We start from the raw sequence: 26,112 nt of genomic DNA, 5'->3' as shown, positions 1-26,112 counted from the left end.
TCCAGATGATGGTTGGCTAGGAGCGTGCTATGCGGTGAAGTTCATTTTTAAGAATGTGACACTCGTCGTGTCCCTACACTCTTAGAAATGAACTTCACCACATAGCACGCTCCTAGCCAACCATCATCCCGAATGACAACGTTCTCGCCCCTGATTTGTTGAAAACGGGAGGAGGAGCCTATTTTGTGCCGTGCATAATGGCACAAAATAGGCTCCTCCTCCCGTTTTCAACAAATCTAGAGCGAGAACGTTGTCATTCGGGGTGATGGTTGGCTAGGAGCGTGCTATGTGGTGAAGTTCATTTTTAAGAGTGTATAAACTTTCGCAAGGTGTACCACACCTAAAACGGGCTGTACGATAGCATGCATTCCAGTGTGTATTTCTCCATCTTGTGACATATCGACTCGTGTCCATGCCAACGCAGGCAACTGGACATCGAAGCGAGCGAGTATTGCGGCAAAGACTACCTTGAGATCCGCGAAACCAGCAGAGGCGGTCCTCTTCTGGGACGTTTTTGTGGCACCGATTCTCCAACAAACCTGACCCAAGCTACGGAATTCTGGATAAAGTTTCACTCCGACGAAGAAGGCACTGGCGCTGGATTCAAAATGGAATTTTCTCTGGGTGAGCTTTACGCATTTTTTTTTTTTTAATCACAAGTGGCGTTGTCTCGCGCGTAATTATATTCTGCATACGCTTAAAGCCCTGGTGATACTCTTTCGAAGTGATGACGCAGATACGTAAGGTACTATGGAGCAGCGTTTTGTCCTAGCGGCTCTCCAGCGAACCACCATCGTCGCGCGCAAGAGCAAACCCACGTGGGAAACATAAATGATCAAGACCGGTCTTGGAGTGAGGTGGACGAGTTCGCGCTGTGTCCGAAATGGTCCCTGCTCGTGTTGTCCCCATCTAGCGCCATCTATTGAACAGAAAAATAACCTTGCTTGGCGCACGCAATGTCATCGGCGCTGCAGCACATGCGCGTAATTAGCTGCGAAAAAGGATCCATTACGTGCATGGATGCGAATCTACATTCTAGGTTTTCCAACAAAAGAGAGTAATAGACGTCTAGAAATTGTTTTAAAAAAAACATCTTTGACGCCATCCCGGTCCGCCAGAGGGACAACGTGAGACTGATCACATGTTTTACGACTACAGATGATAATGGCTGTTAGTTTCGCTCCTCTGACATCACATCTCGAAGCTATACACCATTCGGAAGCCCGCGAATTCAACGCGCATGGCGTCACGATGATGTCTCTAAGACTCTTCCGATTGGCCGGAGGAAGCACGTGCGCGCTTCATATATGCAAACAAAAGAGCATTCTGTGCAGAGAATGCGCAAGCGTAGCGCAGCGGTAACGCGCAGCGGTAACGCAGCGGTAACCCAAGCGCAGCGGTAACGCGTGCGCTTGGAGACTGGGAGGTCCGCGGTTCGAATCCACGGGCCGGCTGTGCCGTCTGGGGTTTTTCCTGGGTTTCCCTCAGATGTGTAATAGGCGTATGCCGGCACAGTTCCCCTGAAGTCGGCCCATGGACGCAGCTATCCTCCCCCCGAGCGGATTCCGCTCGGTCTTCCACTTCACCCTTTCCTCTCCTCCTCTCCACCACCTTTCCCTTCCCGAGAAACATGCCGCCTAATCAGGCAGGCAGACCTCTCGGGTTCCTCCCAACGACACTCCTCCTCCTCCTCGGCTCCGCGTTCTGTATCGGAGGCTCCACGTTTCGTCTGAGATTAGCTTGGATTATTGACGAAAACGGAAGTTTAACGCAATATGTGTGCTGACGTTTGAACAATTTGACTCTCGTATAAGTTCGTTCGTGTCGGCATTGCTCCCGTTGTGTGCATATTACGGTCTCGAGGTGCATACGAAATCTAAACAACGGGCACAAACATCTAGGAAGTAACTGCCTGTGTGCGCATAGAAGTTACGAAAGCCCAAAAGGGCAAGGGTGTAGGCCAGCTGGTACGTGGCGAAAAAATATTCTCGGGTTCCCTTTTTTTCGCCATTTACGAAAGCGCGTGGCAGCTGCAATGCTCTGACCAACCGTGGGGGACAGCTCGGAGACAACTGTGTCTCAACGGGCGCACGAACCTGCATCTTACAGTGTGAGGCAACAGGAGCCTGATACTGTGATACTGCCACCAAAATGGGCAATGATGAAGTCCATTCCTAGTAAAGCGTGAGCCTCCACTGTTATTAGAGGTTGGAAACCTATATGGGGCCAGGCAAAAACAACACATTAAACTGTGACCTGTCGGGTTGCTTTGCTTTTATTGCAACCCCGAAGGCAGAGCCATGGTATAGCGCTCCCGGTGCCAACGGTTTCTGTAGCCGCCATAAAACACAGCACGACACACGCACTCTTAAAAATGAACTTCACCACATAGCACGCTCCTAGCGAACCATCACCCCGAATGACAACGTTCTCGCCCCTGATTTGTTGAAAACGGGAGGAGGAGCCTATTTTGTGCCGTGCATAATGGACACAAAATAGGCTCCTCCTCCCGTTTTCAGCAAATCAGGGGCGAGAACGTTGTCATTCGGGATGATGATTGGCTACGAGCGTGCTATGTGGTGAAGTTCATTTCTAAGAGTGCGGGTACACACAATCCCTTAACCTCCACAACAGAATGCCGTTTGGATCCGCTAGGCAGCAACAGTTAAGCATGGTTCACACTAGTGCGTTCTGCTGCGTGCGAATGCGTGCGGGCGCTGGTTACCGTGGCAACAGATACGTGCACGACCTCCCGCAGCAGAACGCAAGGAGTTCGCCCGAGCTCAACTTTTTCCGACGCACGCAGCAGCCCGCAAGCGGAGAACGAATCGCGAGGCCGCCTTCCGAGAGTGCGCAGTAGGTTTCTCTCTGCGAGACTGTTTTCAACATGGCGGCCACCGGAGTGGAAATCCCGTTCGGCGCTCATTGGCTTACGGTTTGGTGACGCATGCATTCAGACGCAGGTATGTGAACAGCGGAACGGATTGCCTACAACGCACGAATACGCACGCAGGCACCCGCACGCAGCAGAACGCACTAGTGTGAACCATGCTTGACACCGCATCCAATTGCGACGAACTACAGCCATAAGTATAGCAGGTATTTGACACCGTATCACTAACCAAAACGAAAAACAGATGTAAAGTATATGGCTCATTCCCAGCTGTTTACCTTTGTGTCGTTCAGCATGTGGAGCGGACGGGTGACCCTGCGCACGGGAGCGCGGTACTTCACACCGCGCGCGTCGTCTAGCACCCTCGTCCTCTTCTGTTGCGCGGAAACATGCTTGCCGAGCGTATATCGAGCAAAGCACGACACTTTGAAACATATGAATTTGTTGTTTCCTCGATGCAATGTGTGCATGGTGTAGCGAAGCGTATGTATCAAACAATGTCTATAACAACCCCTTTAAGATTCACGTACTACCAGCTGAGCTAGAGTCGACCTCATAGTGTACGTTATTAACATTATGAGGTGCATACGTAGCTAGTGGTTGAAAATACGCATCCTCTACCTCCGTAGCTAAGAAGCGGCAATAAAGACGACGTTTCTACTTTGCGTAAAGCACGGAAGCGATGGGAGCACGAAACACGAAAGATTCGAACAATGGATAACTCGCAATCAACGTTCCCCTATGCTGTAGCGCAGAAGTTGATCCCTCGCTCTCCTTCGGTTTTTGTTCCCTTTCTTTTTCTCTTCATTGTTTTTGACGAGGCATACGGTCACTTTCACTGAGGGTTTCGGCAGCTCCAAATGCCCCCCCCCCCCCCCCTCCAGTCTAATCGTACCAACGCCCTTCGTCCCAATACACGACGAAAAGTCCTCAAAGTTTCGGGTGACTTTCGCCGAAGAAGTGAACACCGCAAGCATAAGCGGATATTTTGCATATTTTATACTTGTTTACTGGATAAGACATCTTTTATCAGTCGTATTCTCGATTGAAGAAATATTATAGCCTGTTCTTAAAAATATTATTGCAATAAATCTTCAAGCCCACGGCCTATAGTAGGCAGTAAAACCGTTTTGCAATTTACCGCCATTTACCGAACATAGTTTTGTGCAAAGTCGAGAAACCAGTGCGGTACCAGGATTGCACGCCCGCAAAGTACCGATTCTTGTTATGTTTTCAATTCAGTAAGAGAAGTGACTCTGGAGAAAGAGAGTGGCCAGATCGAGTCTCCGGACTATCCAAGACTGACCTGGGTCCACGGTCGCATCACATGGACCATACGTGTTCCACTAGGCCTGTTTCCACGTATCACGTTCGACACTTTCTACATCATGACAGAGGACTGCGATGTGGCCTCTCTGCAGGTGAGTGGTAGCCTGGTGCAGGTGAGTGGTAGCCTGCAGGTGAGTGGTAGCCTCGAGCGGTACATTCCACACAGAACTTGCGCTAGGGGTTCCATTCCGTTCATTGTGCACTGCGCCAAGTATTTAGCATACTTAAAAAGAGAGAGAGAGAGAGAGAAGAAAGGAAACATCACAGCATAAGACACTGTGGGTCAACCATTGCACTTTTATCGCAGAACTTCCCCGGAAAAACTCGCTGAAGCCTAACAGTTGCACAGAATGATACAGTCCGCCTTTATTGGTAGTAATACTCATGGGGGAAAACCAGCTCGTTCGGGATGATGGTTGGCTAGGGACATGTTGCGAGGTGAAGTCCTGTTTCAAGGGTGCATTGTAGGTTGACGGAGTTTTCTTGCCGAGCGCTTCACCTGGCGATATATCGCGCCATGTTGCTCGGGGGATCTTGCGTACCGGGCCGACTTTATAGGGAATTGTGTCGAGATTTGCCTCACAGCGTCTGAGAAAAACTCTTAGAAAACGTCTAGACAGCGCTGTCAGTGCTAGGATTCGAACTTCGTTCGTATCCCAGTCTCGGCGCGGCGATCATCTCATCCAGTGAGCCAGATAATTTGTAGTTTGTACACCCAGTACTTTTAGAATACTTCAATATTTAAAGGTACTGTAAAGCAGTAGACAAGCATGATATGCCGGTGATGTGACTAGAGACTTTGTTGCTTCTAAATACCATATGCGGAGCCATACGACCGACAACGCGCTATAAATATTTTTAATTTGCCATGAAAGATGCGGCGTAGTGGAGCGGTGCGACGCCTGGTGTCAAACAACCCCCAATACAGCGGGCAACACTGAAAATTGGTATTACACACTGTGACATCGGAACTTCGTTATTTTAGTAACCATATTATTAGTTTTCCTGTTTACCTATGCATTCTGAAACCCCTGTTAACAGTTTAACCTGTTATCCCCTGTTTTTGCGAAGTAACCCAGTGCTGGCCGCTGTTCGATGGGGGCTCTCCCTACTTCTCTGCTGCGCCTGCGCGCTCCTTTTGTTCGCGGCCTCTTTCGAACGAACAAACTCTCTCTGTGAACCTCTGTGAACAAACAAGTCCCGACGCTGTCTGGCTTCTTGAACGTCTGACACATTTTTTTCAACGGCTCAGCATTTCATTTAAGTTCGCTTATCCGTTTATCCTCAGATGTGGATCGTTGTGTGGATTGCAGGGGCGGATTTTATGGTGGATTGTGGTGGATTGTTATGTCGGGCCCAGTGTTATACGCATGCAATGTGGTTGCCGCCGTATGTGTCAGAAGTACGGATTCATTTCGAATACCTAGTACAGTGTTGCCCGTAATCTTTAATTGTAATTTTCTAATTAACTGCACCGTCGATGGGAATGAAACTTGCACAGTTTTTGTCCTGGTGGCTTGGACTATCGAATAGCCACCCTAAATGACATTTGATCGGTGCTGCTTTACGGTACCTTTAATCAGCTTTAATCGGCTTTAGTGTCCGCGCTTGCAGCAGTACATAATTTGTGAAACGATTTGTGGCATTTTACGATTGGGCCAGATGTACTAGTTGAAATCAATTCCCCGAACCAAACTGATGTACCACAATTTACTTCCATAAAATTGCTGGGCGTTGCTGCATCGCATGGGAAGAGGATGAGAAAGTCACCTGGACAACAGGGTGTTCTTGTAGATTGGAAGCACTGTATAAAAGAAGCAGGTCAAATAACAGATTCAGTCACTTCAAAGCAATAAGGTGATTGGCTCAACATGTTTTCGGGAGAGTTTTAGGAAACCGTGGGGTTCTTCCTGGGTTTTCCTCTGACGCTTTCAGACATATGTCGGCACAATTCCCTTAGAAGTGGGCCCAGGACGCACATGCCGCCAGGGCGTCACTCGTGACGTTGCCCACCTCTGTGAGGCCGACGACGGCGATCCCCTTCACCACCATCACGACCACCACCCGGAAACCGTGAGCATATACAGCGTTTCCTTTTAGGATTCCGACTTCCCTAGACGACAGAAAAGGAGTTTTAGGAGAACCACATTTCGCTACGCGCTACGACTTTGTAACATTAGCGGCAGCGCCGTCTAGTGGTAGCAAAAACTAATGTTGTGGATTTACAGATTCCGGGATCGAAGCTTATTTGGCAGCATTCTGAAAACATTTTCAAACAGCATATCAATTACGCTCAAAGAAACATGGAGTAGAATGGGGAGTAATTGCAGCTTCTAGTCCCCTAGATTGCAATTACTCACCATCTTATTCTCCTAAACCCAATATATTTCTAAATACGTGCTCTTCGCGGATCCGATTGAATGAAAACCTGTTCCGATATATAACTCCGCGTTAATATAGCGCTACAAAACAGCGTGCAAAAAACTGCGCTCACTGTTATCGAACGGTTGACACTCGCAATGCGAAGCTAGCGCTTGAATTTAGCGGAAGTTCGGTGGTCGTTGATGGTCTCTCCGTCATGGCGCCTCATGGGTTCGACAGCATGCAGACGAATAAATTCGATCAACTAAGTGAAAAATCAATAAACGGACATTTTGGATGATAGGCTCCCCGGTTGCAATGCGGTTGCCATGCATTGAAGTTAGCAAGAAAAAAGAAAAAAGACCTGCACCTGGGAAACGTCATCATGTTGCAGATATCGTAGCTTTCCACCTGAACCAAAACCTTTAAGTCTCTTTTTCGTATTGCTCCAGGGCGAAAAAGGGAAATTAAAGTTATCGTTAAATTCCCGCTTGCCCAAAAGCATTGTTTTTCACTTCCTCTTTCGGATACAACTTTCGCGCTCTATATGATATTCCAGATTTTCGATGGTGGAGACGCGGAGGCACTATCTGTTGGACGGTACTGCGGCGCGCAAAACATCGAACCTCTTCGCCTGGGCACCAGCTTGGCTGTGATCCGTTACGAGTCCACACGTTCTAACGCCAAGTTCAAGCTCCGATGGCAAGCTGTTAACGATACCTACTTCCCTGGCACGACACAGTATTCAGGTCTGTACTGTGGCGTCACTAAGGGGTGGGGGGGGGGGGGGTTGCGGTATACACCGGGTGACGCGACGGAAGGGTGTTGAAGCGCCGCACCAGTACCTCTTAAGAAGTACCTCTACCAGTACCTCTACAAGAAGAACATGTACTCGCAAAGGCTCCTCATGTCTCAGCAATTGAGGAGCTCTTTGCGAGTACATGTTCTTTTTCTGCCTCGGGTATGATTACCACCGTCCTGCACGAAAAGGGATCCATAATAGGGGCGGGTGAGTCGCCCGTACCGGGTGACGCGTACCACAGCGACGCCAACGGTTTGGACTGCCTGCGTCGAAAGAGCTGTACCCGCTGTGCAAATGGGGTAGCTTCGCCAAATATCTTGGGAGCTACCGTAGTTGAGGGAGCATCTCAGTGAAGGACACCCAGGGATGCTTTTATGTTTTCTGCAGTGGGCTCTTCTGCGGGGCTATCCGAATCCCTTAGTTGGAGGGAACGTACATCCCCTCTTACGCCATTCTGCCCCCTATCCCACTTAGCACTTCCCGGTGCAAACACTATCATCTTACCCGCCGCTCATCATCTATGACCTCCCCTTAGGAGCAATTGAGATGTGGTAGTCGTCGCAAAAGCCGGACGGCGGCAGGAATCGAGCCACGCTGCGCCGGCATCTGCGTCTGCCCTGAGACGAGTTACCAGGGGTCATCATTGAAATAATGCACTCACTCTCATCCCATTCCCTCCCATATTTGTTCTCACACACACACACAGATACATACAAAGCAGCGACTTGGTTCCAACCTACTTGAACAATGCCACTCAGTACGTTACTAAGCGTCCACAGCACTTCCTGAGTTGGTTCCCGCGATGTGCTTCCTGCTGTCGGTCTCGTGCTGTCATCAACTGTGGGCACTTTTGAGTCGCGCTAGTTCATGCTCACTCATCTCCTGCTGCTCAGCTCATTCATGACATTGAGGCTGGGAGGGCATGTGCTCACCAGTGAGTGAGTTTTGCCACGAAGCATTTGGGACGTATCCGCTGAAAACGCCTTGTCTTCCGCATAGCAGCTGGTAGGCACGTTGATTCATAACACTGTCCTTTGTCCTGTACAGGAGATGCTGTTCCTCTGCACGAGTGATGATTGGCGATTACGGAATGTTCGGGAGGGTAGGGTGTGCTGGGGAGTTCCTCAGTCCGCAGCTTCGCTTCAGGTGCTTGCCGACAGAACCGACGGGATTATGTCATGGTGCACAGTAGTAGTAGGAGTAGTAGTAGTAGTATAGTAGTAGTAGTAACAGCAGCAGGGGATGGCGCCCAGGGGCCCGGCTCACTTCACGGGCCCCCATGTGCAAAGGCCCCTTGTAGTCATATAAAAATAAGAAATACTTAGACACATGTTATCAATATGTAAGGAGGGGGCCCACGCATGACCTATCCCCAGGGCCGTAATTTTTTTTCGCTGGCCCCTAGTAGTATAGTAGTGCGTCGTCGTTGTCATCGTCTACTGTCTGCGACATCCCAGTGTTCTACGCTGCCATCGTAATTGTGCAGGGTGTCGAGAAGGACTTCATTGGCTATTTTGATTATCAGGATGACATAACGGAGAAGGAACCACTTAGTACACTCTTAAAAATGAGTTTCACCGCATAGCACGCTCCTAGCCAACCATAATCTCGAATGACAACGTTCTCGTCCCTGATTTGTTGAAAACGTGGGGCGGAGCCTATTTTGTGACACTTATGCTGTTCATAATTGTCACAAAAAAGGCGTACGCCTCCCGTTTTCAGTAAATCAGGGACGATAACGATATCATTAGGGATTATGGTTGGCTAGGAGCGTGCTATGCGGTGAAGTTCATTTCTAAGAGTGTAGTGGTCCTTGACGGGCTGATCTGTACAGCACCCACATTCGTCCAGAGCCTTTCATTGTCTGCTTAGTGAATTTTGCCGAGGTATGGATGTCAGAAGAGTACACGATGTTTCATGCGCTGCCACAACAGATATTCCTCCTGTGGCAAGGCGGAGATGCTTTTCTACAGGCTGCTATATATATAACACATGTGTTTCCTGTTAAAGTGTCAACCTTGCAGATCACTAGTTTGTACAGGGTGATTTACGATAAATGTGTCAAAGTTGTTAAAAAAATGGTTTATCGCACACCAAAAAGAGGATGTGAGGATGCCGAAACTAATTTCTGTTATAATCAATTAAATGACATTAATTTGTCATGTAATTATCAAGTTTAGAGCCAAAATGTCAGTGACAAAGTTGTAGCACGCAATATACCGATGCGAAAACCATCGAGAAACGAACGCCGTTGTTGTGGACACAGCCGATAACACACTCTGTGGTCACACTATGCAGTCCGAGTTTTTGGTGTGCGATTAACCATTGTCTTGTAATCTTTCGCTCATTTTTTTTGTGAAATGCATTGGGTAATATTGTGCTGAAAACTGTATATGCAATGCAGCATAATGAGGCGATGTCCTTGCCAACGCTCAGATCACCTTCAAATACCCCCCCATCTCATGTGTAGATGCCCACCGTAGGTCGCACCAGGGCGGTGTTTACAACGTCTCAGTTGCTAGAGCTCAAGTTTGCAGGCGGGAGAACATTAAAAGGCAGTGCCCCAGGGACTAAACCTCTGTAATTCTGACACTCCACATGCCGTATTGTAAAGTACCATACCACCTGCTTTGCAGGTTCGCTCTGTAGTAGAAATGTCCTCCTTCATAACGCTACCGATAAGACCAACATCACCTCAAGAGGCTACCCGGGGATGTACGAGGAAAATGTGGATTGCACTTGGATCGTCATGGCTCCCCTAAAGCGAAGGGTTTCTTTCAAGATTGATGCCTTGGCTCTGAGACTTGATGAAGGGACATCATGGCAGTGCTATTACGACACACTCAGGGTCTTTGACGGTAAGTGGTTGAAAGGAAAGTAAATTTTTCACTGAACCACCGCATCAAAATAAATACGAACGTACGTAGCTTAGCTCTACGGCTGCGTTCGGTATCATTACGTGGAGTAGTTGCTACTGATAAGTAAGATTTGTCACAGCGAGGTAAAGACAACGTAAATCCAGCGTAATTAGGCGTCTGGCCAAGAACAAACGCGCTGACATAAAGGGCGGATTGCATGCGACGAACTTTTACGACGAACTTCGCGTGGCAGGACAAAATGTTACATGGCTGGCTGCATTACATGGAGCGAAGAAGAAGCGGATGCTGCTGCGCGTTCGGTGCGCGACTGTCAGTGTGTCCAGACAAGAGAAACACGTTGTGGTCAAAGATGAAACGAACAAACAAGCTTTGGAGCCTATTATTCTTGCCTTCTAATAATCAAACTACGCTATAAAAGTGTTATAACCTTCACTAAAAACTACTTTTTAGCCTTTTGGTGCGGTCACAACATTTACGTGCCTATTACGTGGAACGCGCGCTGCAGTAGAGCGTGGTCTGGCTACACTGCACGTGCACTCTTAAAAATGAACTTCACCGCATAGCACGCTCCTAGCCAACCGTAATCTCGAATGATACCGTTATCTGCCCTGATTTGTTGAAAACGGGAGGCGTACGCCTTTTCTGTGACAATTATGAGCAGCATAAGTGTCACAGAAAAGGCGTACGCCTCCCGTTTTCAACAAATCACAGCAGATAACGATATCATTCGAGATTATGGTTGGCTAGGAGCGTGCTATGCGGTGAAGTTCATTTTTAAGAGTGTGGACACAGTCGTAGGAGTACGGTAGCCCGGGCCGATTACGTAGGCGTGAAGACAATGACGACTACGTACGGCGAGCAGAAGACGGAAGCGGGGACGAGTATTGAGCCCTAATTGGCTGTTTTTCATGCGCTGCCACATGGCCGCTTCCGGCAGCATCGGACGCCCAACGAAATTCTCTGGCCTGTCTAGATCAACTGTCGGCGGCATATTTTTGACTCCGGGCGTCGAGCGAACGACGCCGGGCGTAGTTTACCGACTGCTCGTCGCATATTCGCTCTATGTAACCCGCCCTTAAAGTGTCCAGTAACCATTTAATTTGGCCAGTACTCTTCAATGGCCATACCAATACTCGCAATGACTCTTTAATGGCTTCAAGTAATTCAGTGTTCCCACTTGCCCCAGTATGCTGACGACTTCAAAATGTTCGTGGCAATCTCGTCTCTGTATGCGCCCCATAGAGTACATTGTGAACAACGTCACCTCATGGTGTCTATAGGGGGCATATATTTATTAGACCAAAGGAAAAAAAACAAGAGGGGAAAGAGATAAATGTGTAGCGCTTAAGCTATCAATTCCGCTAATAAAGCGGGTCGTTTCCCAGCCAAAACAGCATAACAGCTTCCATTACTCTTCCAAGGGCAAAGCCACCTGTCGGCCCAGCTCTCTGTAGTACCTCAGTATAGATAGATACCATGCAGACCAATAAGCAAAAAGGCACATATACTCGGAATGTATTCAAGGCATTTATTGACCCTTTAACACATGTGCCATAAAGGTATGCCAGTGATGCGGTCGCGAGCCACGTCCCGCAAGACATATGGGCCAGGTTTCGATAACGAATGGGAATTCTGAAGGTCTTGCTCCCCTAAAGTCAGAGCTTGACACGGTCGTTTGTATACTAGCGCTTGTATCGCACTGATTACGACAAGTAGAAAAATAATTCTCGTTTCGTCAATTATTTGTCGTGCGTAAAACGCATGCAACATGATGCAATGTGAACCACATCCCCCTTTAAAAGCTAATCAAGAGTGGTACAACATTGAGAACGAAATATCCGACGTCAATATTAAGGGAAAGGAATGCGTCGCTTGCAGTGACTCCTTGGACGAACGACCCACAACGGCAGTTGCTCGAGTCGTGCGGAAGACCGTCGACATTCCCGCCACCTGTGTTTGGCTCGGGACAGTCCTTAAGGGTCGTCTTTGTGACGAGCCTCACTTACGAAAACACAAGGGGCACTGGTTTCACAGCTACAGTTTCTTCAGGTAAGCTACCTGGGTAGTTCAAATGAGAACGGAAAATGGTGCTGAATTCCGATGGCAAATTTGGGGCAGTCAGCCAACTCCACGGGAGAGAGCACCACTCCGGCCCAGCGCTGTAAAGACAGAACTTCACCGCGTAGCGCGCTCTCCGCCAACCATTGACACGAATGATAGGGTTATCGTTTCTGATTTGAGGGGAGGCGTACGCCTCTTTGTGTCAATTAGCATACATCCAAATTGACACAAAAAGGCGTACGCACCATCTCTCTTCGAATCAGAACTGATAACCCTATCATTTGTGTCAGTGGTTGGCGCAGAGGGTGCTATGCGGTGAAGGTAGTCAGCCCAAGACGTATTATATGATTTGGCAGTACACTGACAAATGGAGCACTAGATAGCTCAACGAGACGCACCGTGACGATCGGAGGATTCTAGTCCGTATCGCGTATGGAAGCGGCGTCCAGCAAAGATGTGTAACGACGGTTACTTTCCAGTCTGTGGAAGCAACGTAACAGATACATCGGGAGTCTTGGAAGAATCGGACCTTCTACCTGGCGAAGTCGATTGTCAGTGGCTCATCAGTCCAGGCCGGCGGCGCAAGTTGAAGCTCACTCTCGAAAGCTATAACATCCCTTCGAGCGATGGCGTCTGCAGGGACAACTATATTCAGGTTACCAGCATTGTGAAGACTTCCAAAACTAATTTGTGCGATAATAAGCTTCACAGCGTACACTATACGCGTTATTCGGTTTTCGGGACTCCGACCTTTCCAACCATGTACGGGTCCGTGAAGTTCCGGCGTCGTAGTGTTCCCCCTTTCTTGAAAGCATGCATGTGGATTCAAGGACGGAGACGCGACACTTCAGCGGCAAAGGATTGTAGAAATGAAAACAGGCGCTCTTTACATCGGATGACTTAATTGTAACACCAAATTTTGGAACACAGCTCACTCATCAAAGTGGAAAATTGCGATTACAAGGTCCCATCCTATGCCCAGCTGCCGGGAGAGCAGAGCGGACGATATGTACATGTGATGTCACGTAGATGTCGACGTGACCTATGTCTGTTGCGGACCAGTTGGAAGAAACTCATGTAATTACAAAATAGCTTCACTCCGTCGTACTATACTGTGCGTGTGAGAGAGAGCGAGAGTTTTATGAAACAACCGATATTTTAATTTTAAGAAGCTGTGGCGGCAGCGCTGATGCCATCTTGATGTGCAACTACTGGACGACTAATTAGCTAAACGTGATTAACTTATTAATCAGATGGTTTCTGGGAAATGGGAGATACCAGAATCGGAGCCAGTCATTATTGAAAACCGTAGTCCTTGTTGAACACCCTGAGAGGCGAACGTACTTTGAGGTATATTCCCGAATCTTGCAACGTAAATAGTCCGAAACCAGAACTACGCGCTACTCGACCACAGAAAGACAGACATGTATTACACACGAGAGGGTCACGTGCTAATCCATTTGCCACACAGACCGCTCCCCGGATCAGAAAAGGCGAGGGTCGGGATGCTTCGGCGCTCGAGAAGTGCGTAGTCCTGGTTTCGGCTCATTGGCATAGCGAAGTGTGGCACCTTATATCTCAAGGTACGATCGCTTCTCAAGCTGTTTAATAACGATGACTGACTTGAAAAAGGACTCCCTCCAATTCTGCTATATCCGATTACCCTGAAAACATCTCGTTAATAAGTTAATTAATGAATTTTCGCTAATTACTCGCCCAGTAGTTGCATATGCGAAATGTTCGCGTGACCGTATCTCGCCCCCCCCTCCCCAGCAAAAATGACATTAGCCCTGGTTCCGCAGCATTCACATATAAAGAGAAACTCTAAGAAATAAAGAAAAAGACACTGTGTCTTGGTGGTCAGTTAAGTTGACGTTCCCTTTCCTTTATTGCTACGTTACACAACCGACAGTGGTGGATCGACTAGGCTATCCTGTCCTGTCCTATCCTATCCTATCCTATCCTATCCTATCCTATCCTATCCTATCCTATCCTATCCTATCCTATCCTATCCTATCCTATCCTATCCTATCCTATCCTATCCTATCCTATCCTATCCTATCCTATCCTATCCTATCCTATCCTATCCTATCCTATCCTATCCTATCCTATCCTATCCTATCCTATCCTATCCTATCCTATCCTATCCTATCCTATCCTATCCTATCCTATCCTATCCTATCCTATCCTATCCTATCCTATCCTATCCTATCCTATCCTATCCTATCCTATCCTATCCTATCCTATCCTATCCTATCCTATCCTATCCTATCCTATCCTATCCTATCCTATCCTGATTTAGAAGCTGAGCGAGGACAGCTATGCTTACGTGCGGCAGGGACGAAGGATCCATAGTCCAGCCTCTATAGCGTGGCATCAGATCACGTTAACGGGCTCTGAGATTGCGCTAGCATCATAATGTAAAAGCCTGAGTCTGGTGCATATAGAGAGGGACGAGCCGTACGCACGACACAATGGAGTTCATCCATCAGCTAACCTACAAGTACGCCATCTTGTACTAGCAAATACTCGAGCTATGACCACATTCCGACTCTATTGGGAGCATAAGCCTGCACAGCTGCATATGGTTCCTTTTCACAGATCTTCAATGGTGGTTATGAAGACTCTCCTCCCTTGGGACAAGGAAAGTTTTGTGGTACCAGCTCCTCCGATGAGGCCCTGCCAGAAACGAGTTCGGACAAGGCATTCGTCAGCTACCGGTCATCCGTGGGAGGAGTGGTAAGCCGCATAATATGCATGCGTCCTCTGAGGCAGTGTCGTCGCGCGGGGTACAACGTGACTATCAGGTGACCACTACAATGTGTGCCTTTCTAGATGCTTCAACATTTCGCGGTTTAGATGTATCATGTGCGAATGTGAGGCACCACACAACGGGATTTTAAAGCAGAGCACTGTTTATTTGGCTGAGAGTGCCCCGCCCGCCCGTTATACTACAACATCACAACTGCAATGCGGTCTTCCCGGGCACACGATAGTTCGCTTTTGTGTCTTCTTCTTTTTTCTTTTTTTGTCTGTGTCAATTGCCGTTCTTCGCTTCTTTTTTTATTTCGTTGACTTCCTTTTCGTCTTTCCGCTTGTGCGACATCGTAACACCATGAGAGGTAGACCCTTACACAATTCTACCAAAGAACATTCTTTAGTATTCACGCGCCCCCTTCGATTACGTGAGGTTACACGGTTTGCGGCATGTCACAGGGTTTGTTGGTCGGTGTAAAAAAAAGAAAACGTGTACATGTTGGCCCACCTCTACATTTGGGCCGGCCACATAGTGCGGCGAAGTCTCGCTACCAAGGATTCTGAAAACGATGTTTGTTCCGCAAAAGTCGTAAGACAGGAGATCACAGTGTGGAGAACATGTCAATATGCTGCTTGCCAGTCACCCAGTACTTTCTTGAGGTCATGTGGGCTGTTGTCGTGTCTTTCCGATGCATTCCGGAGCACTACACGACATGCCGCGAATGACTCGCTGCTGTGCACTATGTGCTTGTCCTCTCGCACTCCACATTGGACGCAGTCTGGTGAGGAAGCTGTCCCGATACGGTCTAGAAACGCCTGGCCGTGACAGGGTCTGACTGAATGTCTCGCCATTGCTGCTGTATCTTTTCATAACTCACTGCTCAATACCAAATTTGAAGAAACAAGTTCATTTTCACTTGTCTGCCTCTTGTAGCGTTTCAGGCTGCGCTGGGAAGAAGCATTGGCCGAGTGTGGTGGCAGGGTTGAACTGACGACTGAAAGTCCACAGCACGAGTTCCATTCACCAGGGTTCCCTCACCAGGGACCTCCGCATAGCACAGAATGCTATTGGCTCCTTCAGGCTCCGCCAGGAAAACGAATCGTGGTTGACTTTCCTAGAAAGCTTCACATGCGAAATGGGTAAGGGGCATGCCAGTGTGGAGAATGCTAACAGACCAAACGGTACTAGCGAATTATGGGCTTGGGAGATTGTTTGATTCTTGCTGTAAATATGCCGCTCCGGACTAATCCTTGATGTATTCAGGAATTTAAATCATGGAGGAAGGAAACACAAGGACCGGCTCTTCCCTTCAGACTAGCGCAGCCGCCCTCTAGCGGTCGCTCGAGTCAAAATCGCCATTACATCCTCTCCACCACGTCATCCTCTCTAAAGTTTTGGTTTGCAAGGGCTTGTTTATCACGCTGCTCTCCGTGTGTTTTTGCTTTTTGGAAGTCATTTCTTGTAAAAATGTGAGCACGTGAGGGGGGGGGTGATGTGGCGGCCCGTGGACGACGATGGAGAAGTGCCTCTGCTGCCGCGCGCCACTGCGCCTGGCAGCCAGTTCTACCGGCACCGCCCTAGCATGAGGCCCGGATCATCAGGACTCACGTAGGGGAGCATCATCTCCGCTCCACATCCATACATACATCGAATTCGAAATCAACTGTCAGCTCTTCCAGTTGAAAAAGCCCTTTCATGCTTCTTCTTGTCCGGTGACGTAATTGACATTGGCGGCGAGATTCCCAATCGCTGAGCTGACGGCGTCACCACTCTGGTTGCAACCCGACACCACTGAAGGCATGAACGCAGGCGAAACGCAACGTACGCAAACCAAACGAACGCGGGTTGAAACGAAATATTCCGGTGACATGTATTTCGGGCGCCCATGATTCTGATCTCGCCTTCAGTTCAACTGTGGTTGTTTTCTTCTTTTTCTTCTTTTTTTTTTTTTGCACAGCACCTACCCAGAAAGTCCCGGTGCTCCGGTGAAATGACCATAAGATACGTAAAAGGAGTTCACTTGTTCTTGTATTTTTCTCGATGAAAACTGGAACAAATGCCAAAAAAGTAAGGAATAACTTTGGGTGGCAATGGATCAGTTTATTGGGTGCGGGTACTCGCGGGTACTCGCACTTTACCCGCACTTTAGCCGCATCCCGCGACAATGCTGAATTTCTCCCCGCAAATCGCGAAACTGCGCAAGTATCTGCGGGTAACCCATAGCGCACTCATCTGTAATGAATATAAAAATAGTATGGGTGTTGTGAACTGCTGCTGTTACGAATGAGAACGTTATGCTATTGCATTTGACGGAACAAAGAAAAACGTTTTCAAACTTGATTGCGCTTTAGTCAACTACTAGGTATTTAATCAAGTTTCACGTGTACAGATGTAACGAAGGCTCCATGACAGACTTCGTGCGAGTTTTGGATGGCGGCACGGAGGTTAGTCCTGAACTGGGCACCTTCTGTGGCGAGCAGCGTGTCAGGGCCGTTACCTCCACCGGGAACTTAGTCCTTGTGAAATTCGTCCAAACGGGTAGCGGTGATAACTACGCCGGATTCACTGCCACTGCAAGGATTGGTAAGTGTTTCTGTACATGCAGTATGTGTATTATTGCATCTATTTCACGTCTAAACAAAACTGAGCCCAGCACTATCCTCGCTTTATGTAAAAGACCTCCCTTTGGCATCAGCAAAAAAATGTCTATCATGCTTGTATGCAGATGATACGGGGTTCTTCTATTCCTCTCTGACAGTGCCCGTGATGTACAAGAGGCTACGTGGGGACGTTGGTTTGTCGTAAATCGAGGCCACTAAATATGGCAAAGACTAAGTATGTCATGTCTTCCGCACCGTCCCACTTTAGTATTTCAATGGAGACTGACATTCATGGCCAGAGAATTCTCCATTGGAGAAGATCTCCATCCTGAACTCTCCAGAATGGCGATCTGAGCAAAAGACTTTTGTGCGCATGGAATGTTATGAACGATTCACACATGTGACTCGATGGATTCAAGAATTTCGGTGCCGCACGCCCAGTAGCGCGCACGCATAGTATAGCATGCCTCATAGTATTGGCAGTAGCCAACGTCATGATGACGTTGGTGGACAACCCGAACCGGAACCCGAAACGGAACCCGACATAGAAATAGTTTAGAAACGAAATATGTAGTGCTCAGGAAACGGAAACGGATGCCCGAATTCGATCGGAACCGAATTCGGACACGAAAACAATCATCGGAGGTCTGCGGCGTGTGTCAGACATAGAAATGAAAACGTTACTAATTTCGGTAACAGTCCTTGATATAAATATCTCGACGACGGTAGCTTCTCCTGAAGTTTGCGGAGCCTTCTGATAAGTACTAAAGGAACGAGGAAACTATGAAGAACAGGACGAGGTTCCGTTTCGTCCTGTCCAGGAGGTTGCTGGAGACTATCTCGACCTGTCCCTTCGGACAGAGTCTGCTTCGGACGTGTGCTGTCTCGTCTTGTTCTTCCCTGTGTTTTACACCTCAAAAGGACGATACGTTTGACAAACACCTCAGACAGGACGAGATAGAATTCTGACAAGGTCAACTCTGTTCGAATCGTCCTGTGCAGCTCCCTCGTCCGCTTTGGTATTTGTCCTGGAACACAAGGAAATGCTACAGTTGCCGCAAGTACAGCAGCTGCCTTGTGTGCTGTTAATACGTGATATACATACATATATATCCAATTAGATGTCTTGTTTCTTCAGTGTAATCATGAGTATATCGCTGTACGCAGGTGGATGCGGTGGAACCGTGTGGGGAGGTTCAATTCCGGAACTAATCCAGAAGTTGCGGTCAGGTGCCGCATTCGACTGCGAATGGCAAGTTATTGCAGCGGCACCCAATACCGGAATCAGGTTCGTGGTTAGCTACCTCTCGCTGCCAGAGAGTCCGGGATGCTCAGGTGATGACTACTTCGAAGTAAGGGACGGCAACGCCACAGGTACGTCCAATGGCATTAATTTTTTTTATTTTTTATTTTGCCCACGAACAGCCGAAGGAGCCTTGTGACAGTGCCGACGTGTAGTTTCACTCGCTACGAATACATACTGTTGTCCATAGTAGCACGGAACGGAGTACCTCAGCAAACACACTGTGAAGTACAAAGATAACCCCTATAACTTGATCGGAAACATCACTTCAAGTCGCCCACTGTCTGAGGAACCGACTGTTTCAAGTGTTAAGTAGAGTGGTTGTGACATTTTAGCAGATAGTATGCGTTACATCGTACACGCATTCTACAGGACTTCAGCTTCTAAACAAAGAAAGACATAAGAACACAATTATGCGTCAAGCTATAACGTCAAAGCAGTGAGAGCTAAGACCATTCTCTTTGATAGTGGTATGCCCGTCACTTCCTTTGGACTACCTCACTGCCGCGTCCGGAGGCTTATTTTTGGTCCACACTTTGCCGCGGCGGTTCACTAGTGCGAAGCCTATGTAGCCATTTTAATCCAGATATAAGCAGATATACACTTTACTTTGTCTCTTGTACCTCCCGAACTTTCTTGGAAAGTAGTGCGCGCCTGCTTTTCGTTTTTATTGCGAGGTCAGCACTATTTTCGAAGCGTGATGTGGGCAAGCATTGCGCTCCTCTCATCCCACAGTTGGCAATGCAACTGTAATCACAATGATCATCATAGATTGAGAAGTTACCCGTCAAAAATAACTCATTACGAGTTAAGTTACCGTATGAAAAATGTAACTAAGTTAATAACGAAGTTCTTCAGCCTGAAATGTAACTCGCAGGGACTGAGTTACTTAAAAAAACTTCCAAGTTACTTCGGACACGAAATAGCATTACGCAGGTGCAGCGCGCATAAGCAGTTGAGTTAGAACTCGAGTTGCCTGCGGATGAGTGCAACACGCTTAGAGTGTGGGCGCACAATGGTTCAGCTTCATTTCAATAGCAGTGGTTCCTGCTTCCAGATTAAAATACTGTCATTGATTGAATATCACGCTTTAGGGCAAAACTGCCATGAAGGAACCGGAGAGAAAGCAAGAAAATATGTGGACGGGAGCGAAAAGCGAATTAAAAGTAACTTGGAACTTAGCTTAACTTGCTTTGGCAAAGTTACTTGAAAAAGAAACGAGTTCCTCTGAAAGTTACCACGGCGCAAAAGTACCGAGTTAAGTTACAACTTAGCAAAAAAAAAGAAAAGGAACTGAGTTACAGTAACAAGTTACCTCGAACTCTGATGATCAAGTCCCTCAAGCTAAAACGAACTTTGCGCAATCACGGACTTACAAAGTGCACTGCTTTCGAATAGCCATAGGAGTAGCCAGCCCTGTCCCTCTCCCGAACGCCATCCTCATCTTTTTCCTCTTCATCCGATCCAATAATTCAACGTGGAATTCTCACTTTCCAGGACCCATTCTCTCCCGCACATGTGGCTCTAATCAGTCCATTGACGCGTCGTCGACAGACAACAAGTTATACGTCCATGTAAAGACAACAGGAGCTCCGCCACAGAGCCCGGCGTTCAGGCTACATTTGTCTTTCGTGAGGAGAGGTAAGTACGGGGATGACGTCTAGGGCCGAATTTTACTCGTGTTGTCCGCATCATTGGCGAGTCGCCGCAGAAGAGCAGCTTCGAATATACATCACCTCTCGTAATTTAATGATACAGCGAAAATCCCTTTCATTTCTTTTTCCGTTTTTCTATTAAACAAATTTCTTCTTGTTAATGGTTCAGGTGTGTTAGGAAACTGATCAATGCCATCAGGTCCATCGGCCTCATCGGGTTATGGGCCTAATCAGGGCTCAAAAATCCATCAGGTCCCTTAAGCTCTAGACAAGTAGAATGCGTATCTGAAATCTATTAGGATTGCGCTTGTGATTATTGAGTGTTGTCCTTCCAATCGCCTATATAAACGCAGATAATGGTCATGCTACTGCACTACGTTGCTCGCAGTGTACAGGTTGTACGAAGTAATTAATACCTATGCAAAGAGGAGGCGCGCCGTTAGGCCCAGCTGATGGGGGAATATGATGAATGCGACAATTTCATACGAGATACGAGGTTTTTTTTTTTTTTCAAGGTCCGGTCGGCCACAAAGCGGAACCTAGAACAAATTAAAAAATATGGTAATTCGCAAAAGATTTCAATGCCTTGATGCTACTTTTCAACATTATCGCCGTTCTGGTTGAGGCATGAGGTCGTGGCACCAAATTTCCTATTCCCTGGTCATAGAAGGTCGCCGCCAGTCCACTGAGCCATCTTGGTACGGCGATCTGCAGGTCCTCGTTGGTCCTCAACCGCTGACCACCCAGCCACTGCTTCATTTGAGTGAAGAGGTGGAAATAACTCGGCGCCAGGTCCGGACTGTACGGTGGGTGGTTGAACATCTCCCAGTTGAACTGCTGGAGGGGTTTCTGCGTAGAGGTCGCAGTGTGAGGACGGGCGTTACCGCGAAGAAGCACAACTCCTGATGACAGCACGCCCTTCTCTGAACTGTCGACGCCATTTCCGCACTTTACTCTCACTCATGAAATCCCGGCCATACACCTTGCGCACTCTTCTGTGGTGGTGGTGGTGGTGGTGAAAGGGCTTGCCGTTGTCGGCCTCACGTATGTGGGCAACGTCACGACTGACGCCCTGGGGAAATGTGCGTCCTGGGCCGACTTCTAGGGGAACTGTGCCGACATGTGTCTGAAAGCGTCTGAGGAAACGCGCACTCTTCTGTGGATCTCGGCTACACGACGGCCTTCAGCGTGAAGGGAACGAATCACACCGCGGACCTTCTTCTTCTTCTTATTGGGGGATAGTGAGCTCAGCCAATGTCTATGGCGTTTGGCGGGCGCGACGATAGCCACAGACAAGCTTCCTGCCTCGTCGCTGAACGAAAACTGGGAAGATCACGTGACCGACGCACGCGACCTGCCGAGTGCCTGCCGAGCGCCTGCCGAGCCTGTCTGAGCGAGGCTAAGTTTGCGACGCGTCTCCGTTTTTCGTGGGCCATTCGGACCTTGAAAAAAAAAATAATAATGCCACTCGTATTTTGCCCACCAAGATAATTTTGCAAGCTGCAGGGGTCGGATTCACAAAGAGCTCGTGCGACGGAATCTGTCGTATCTCCGTCGTACGGGAAAGTTACGACCAACTGTAGATTCACGAAGGGCGCGCGTCGCAAAATCTTCGCAGCTTACGGCGGAATCCTGCGAGAGCTCCCGAGCAGTCTTACGAAGAAAGATGGCGGCGTTATTTGGCAGCGGTGGATTTGGAGACGGCAAACACGCAAATACGCGCCAACGCATTGCACTTTGCCAAAGAACCTTCGAGACCATCCCCGAGGTGACATTGAGGCACTTTATTGCTTGGTAACCTTCAACAAATGCTTCAGCTTTGTGCTCCGTAAAATCGGGTCCCAGGGATTTTTCAAGCATCCCCTACACCCCGCTAAGACACCCCCAACACCGCTCCAAATTGTCTGCAAGAAAGGCAAAAGAAGCCATAAAAGCAGCGAAACTGGGTGCCACACACCGCTTACAAAACACCCTCACCCACCCCTTCCCCGAGACGAACATACTGGGAATATATATGCTGTGTAATCGAACGCGAAACGCGTTGGATTACACAGCCTGTGATTGCATGGCATCCATTATGGCTACCGAAAGACCGAGAGCACGTGCAGTAACAAAACTTTTGGGGACGAACAACTTCGTCTTCTTCTAACGGGACGACTCTTATTGGTGCGATTACAAATTTTCGTCATCGTTACCATAGCGAAAACATAGTCTCGCACCCGCTGTTTCTCTCGGAGGTGCACGTGACAGGAAGCGAGCAACTTCCTCTTCCTCGTCAAAGGGGGTACTCTCTCCACTACGATAGCTTTTGTGAATCGCGCTTACGACGCCGTCGTACGCACGTCGCAGGCTACGACGTCTTAGCGCATCTTAGCGTAATCTACGATAGCGTTTGTGAATCCGACCCCAGTTCTTGTGAGGTTTGAAACCTGTTTGTCACCATTATAACTTTGGCTCCGGCGATACAGGGAATGCGTTCCCTATTAAAGTGGTGTCGTGCTCGGTTTTTGTAGAATCTTTTCGTTCACAGCTGCTGCAGCCCCCGTGAAGTTTGAAACGTGTTTCTTGCCATTATGGATTTCGCACCAGCGATACGAAGGCGTTGTTTCATATTAAAAGGGACCGCTACTGTTTTTAAGAATTAAGAAGCTACAGTCCTAACGAATTTTCAAACGTTATTTATTATCACTATGGCTTCTTTGGATCAGCGATGCGAGGCATTTGTCCTTTAGTAGCTTTATAAGTGAATGGAATATAACACCCTATGCCACACCACCCCGCCCCTTTAAAGTGCACGATACCAACATCACAACACCGAGTACCAAAGTGGTAAATGGTGGGCAGCAAAGTTTACATGGCTCACGGTAGAGTCACTAAATAAGCTAGACTTCAGAGTATCGACACTGAGTTTCAAGAGCGAGCATACGCCATCTTGTTTCCTCGCCACGCTACCCATGCGCACGCGCCCTGCGCCCGTTATCGAACGATGCCATCTATCGTGTTCGGGTGAAATGTTCCTTTCTTTTACAAGCAGCAGTTGATGGCCTTGCGCTCGTTTTGACATCTTCGGGACGCTCTGGTTGACAATACATGAATTATCGCACAACAAACATACACGCTTCTCTCTCCCACAGTGAGCATTATGTTAGCCGTCTTTGATCCTCAGATGGGGATGGTACCGGTGTAGTGTCGAAACAAGATGGCGCTCCTGCTCTCCCTTGGACCTCAGTGTCTATACTCTGAAGCGAAGCTTATTTGGTGACTCTAGCTCACGGTACCCGCAACAGGAATAACGAAGTCACAGAAAAGGTGCGCGGGTGTCTTTTCAAGTGTACTACTCCGCCCGTTGTAAGTCTTCGAATTTTGACAATTAACGGATTTAATCAATCTTCGCCGCGATCGTAGTGAATGAAATGTATAACCCTAAATTACATCACACCTTCCGTTACAAATACGCTATACTAATGCGCGATTCACCAGCGTCAATGTGGTAAATCGCAGGCGGCAAATTTAATCTGGTTCATAGCATCCGCATCAGAAATAACAAATCTCGGAAAAACAATACGGGTCCCTGTGAAGTCTTCTACGCTGCTCGTTGTAACAGTGTGGCAACTGAGGTCGTCGCAAATGGAATATAAAACCGTGGAGCACGGCTCATCACCCCTTTCAACTCCACTATAACAACCTGTGTGGCACCGGTACTAAAGTGGTAATAGGGTGAGGGGTGCACATGAATCCCCTCACGAGTGAGTTCGCTCAGGTATGCGGTGGGTACAACGTAAGCCCTCGCTCGAATTCCATTTCAGAAAACGCACCACTGACTTCTCCTTCAAAATCCGTCGCAGACCTCGGGACCCGTCATCGGAATTCAACTTCAAAAGCGTGGTGGATTTTGAAGTTGATTGAGTGTTTGTGATGTGGTGGCTCTAAAGTTGAAGTCGAATGAGGGGTTGTGTTGTGATGGTTTATGATGGTGGTGCTATGTCATGGACTGCGCAGAAATCCGATCAAGATGTGATGTGATATTGAATGAATTGTTAGGAAAATGCCGATCTGTCTCTGGTTGTCCCGGCCCACGGTTTACTATAAGCGCATGAGTGGTACTAACGTCGCTTCTTGACGTACAAGTGCTCAGAGACCAAGCCATAAAGTTGATCCGAGCCGTCTCCGTTGCAGTCGAATTTTCTGTAGGAAGTAAAGACCTCGCTACGCTGATACTGCGTCGCACTGATCTGATTACGTTACGCTACGTGATCGAGACGGTACTTCTAAGTCACGCTGTAACGCTCGTGGCTGATTTTTAAGGACATTTTTGTAAATTAGCAGCGACCAGACACCGTTCGGGTATCAGAGAGAGGATGCCCTCTTAGAACCACTTGGGTCTTGAAATCCTCAGAGCGTGAATGCCCAGGAATGGGAGGGCATCTTTACCTGACGGCAGGGCAAGAGTACGGCGGCTAGGCAGTTGTCTCGAAAGCGTTAATTGATATTTTTATAACCGAGCTTCTGAAGAGGTATTTTCGTTCTTGCAATGTTTTCTTTGTCTAGTGGTTTTGATTTGCTATGTCCCACATTTATTCGACACACGCTAGATACAGAACTACACTCGTGATGTCACACAGTATAAGTCAGGGGATTTCCTTTACTCCAGATAAATTTCAATGGTACCTATGGTCCATTATGGCCCACGGTGACAGGAAAGCTTATGCCTAATGAGAGTGAATGGTCTTTATAATACGTTGTGCCACGTAGTAAAGCATGGTTCGAAACGCGCGCAGCTTGCGGGGGTATTCTGATGGCCACCGAAGGAGACTTCCAGACGCTGGGTTTCCCAGCACCGATGCCAATCCACACTTACTGTCGTTGGATCCTCGCTGGAGCTACGGGCCGACGCATCACCGTCAATTTCCTGGCGGGTGATATCTCCAACTGCGACAGCACACTGACGGTAACGTTTGAAGAAAAATGATTTACCTATGCTTCACAATAACAATCTGACACTGATTTAAAATCGACGTCATGTCCAGTTTAGGGGAGAAAAAGCGTTCCTCCGGTGTTGTTCAGTCGGCAAAGCGCAACGTCAGAGACGTCTATTTTCCCGTACGTAGTATAAGAATGTTTCAGGGTTTCTTCTTGTAAGCGATATTTTAGCATGACATTGTACAAGTAGTATAGACCTCTCCCTGCTTGTAAACAAATGACGTAATACTGTACGACAGCGCCACCAGCTTGGTAGAGTTGAACTACGATTGAAGCTAGGTTAGATCAAGGTTGCGCCCGAAATGCCACGGTCTTGAGGGGATTACGATGGTCCACCAGCTCCGGTGGCGCAGCGGTAACGCGTGCGCTTGGAGACTGGGAGGTCCGCGGTTCGAATTCGCGGGCCGGCTGTGCCGTCTGGGGTTTTTCCTGGGTTTCCCTCAGATGTGTAATAGGCGTATGCCGGCACAGTTCCCCTGAAGTCGGCCCAT

General features: G+C 48.1%; 1 protein-coding gene across 1 annotated transcript in view; it reads left to right on the top strand.

The window, feature by feature from the left end:
* The window catches only part of LOC135385101 (cubilin-like), a 129,939-nt gene that overhangs the window by 63,251 nt on the left and 40,576 nt on the right, over positions 1-26,112 (top strand). The window contains exons 37-48 of the mRNA XM_064614277.1: positions 425-624; positions 4,136-4,314; positions 7,143-7,332; positions 10,022-10,243; positions 12,143-12,313; positions 12,805-12,992; positions 14,927-15,064; positions 16,017-16,222; positions 17,473-17,666; positions 18,851-19,057; positions 20,484-20,627; positions 25,420-25,589. Of these exons, the coding sequence (XP_064470347.1) occupies positions 425-624; positions 4,136-4,314; positions 7,143-7,332; positions 10,022-10,243; positions 12,143-12,313; positions 12,805-12,992; positions 14,927-15,064; positions 16,017-16,222; positions 17,473-17,666; positions 18,851-19,057; positions 20,484-20,627; positions 25,420-25,589 (2,209 nt within the window). The remainder of the gene's footprint in view (positions 1-424; positions 625-4,135; positions 4,315-7,142; positions 7,333-10,021; positions 10,244-12,142; positions 12,314-12,804; positions 12,993-14,926; positions 15,065-16,016; positions 16,223-17,472; positions 17,667-18,850; positions 19,058-20,483; positions 20,628-25,419; positions 25,590-26,112) is intronic.

This window comes from Ornithodoros turicata, chromosome 2 (assembly GCF_037126465.1).
Source record: "Ornithodoros turicata isolate Travis chromosome 2, ASM3712646v1, whole genome shotgun sequence".
Classification (NCBI taxonomy): Eukaryota; Metazoa; Arthropoda; class Arachnida; order Ixodida; family Argasidae; genus Ornithodoros; species Ornithodoros turicata.
Note: the sequence above shows the minus strand (reverse complement) of the source record. Positions and strands in the feature narration are given on the sequence as shown.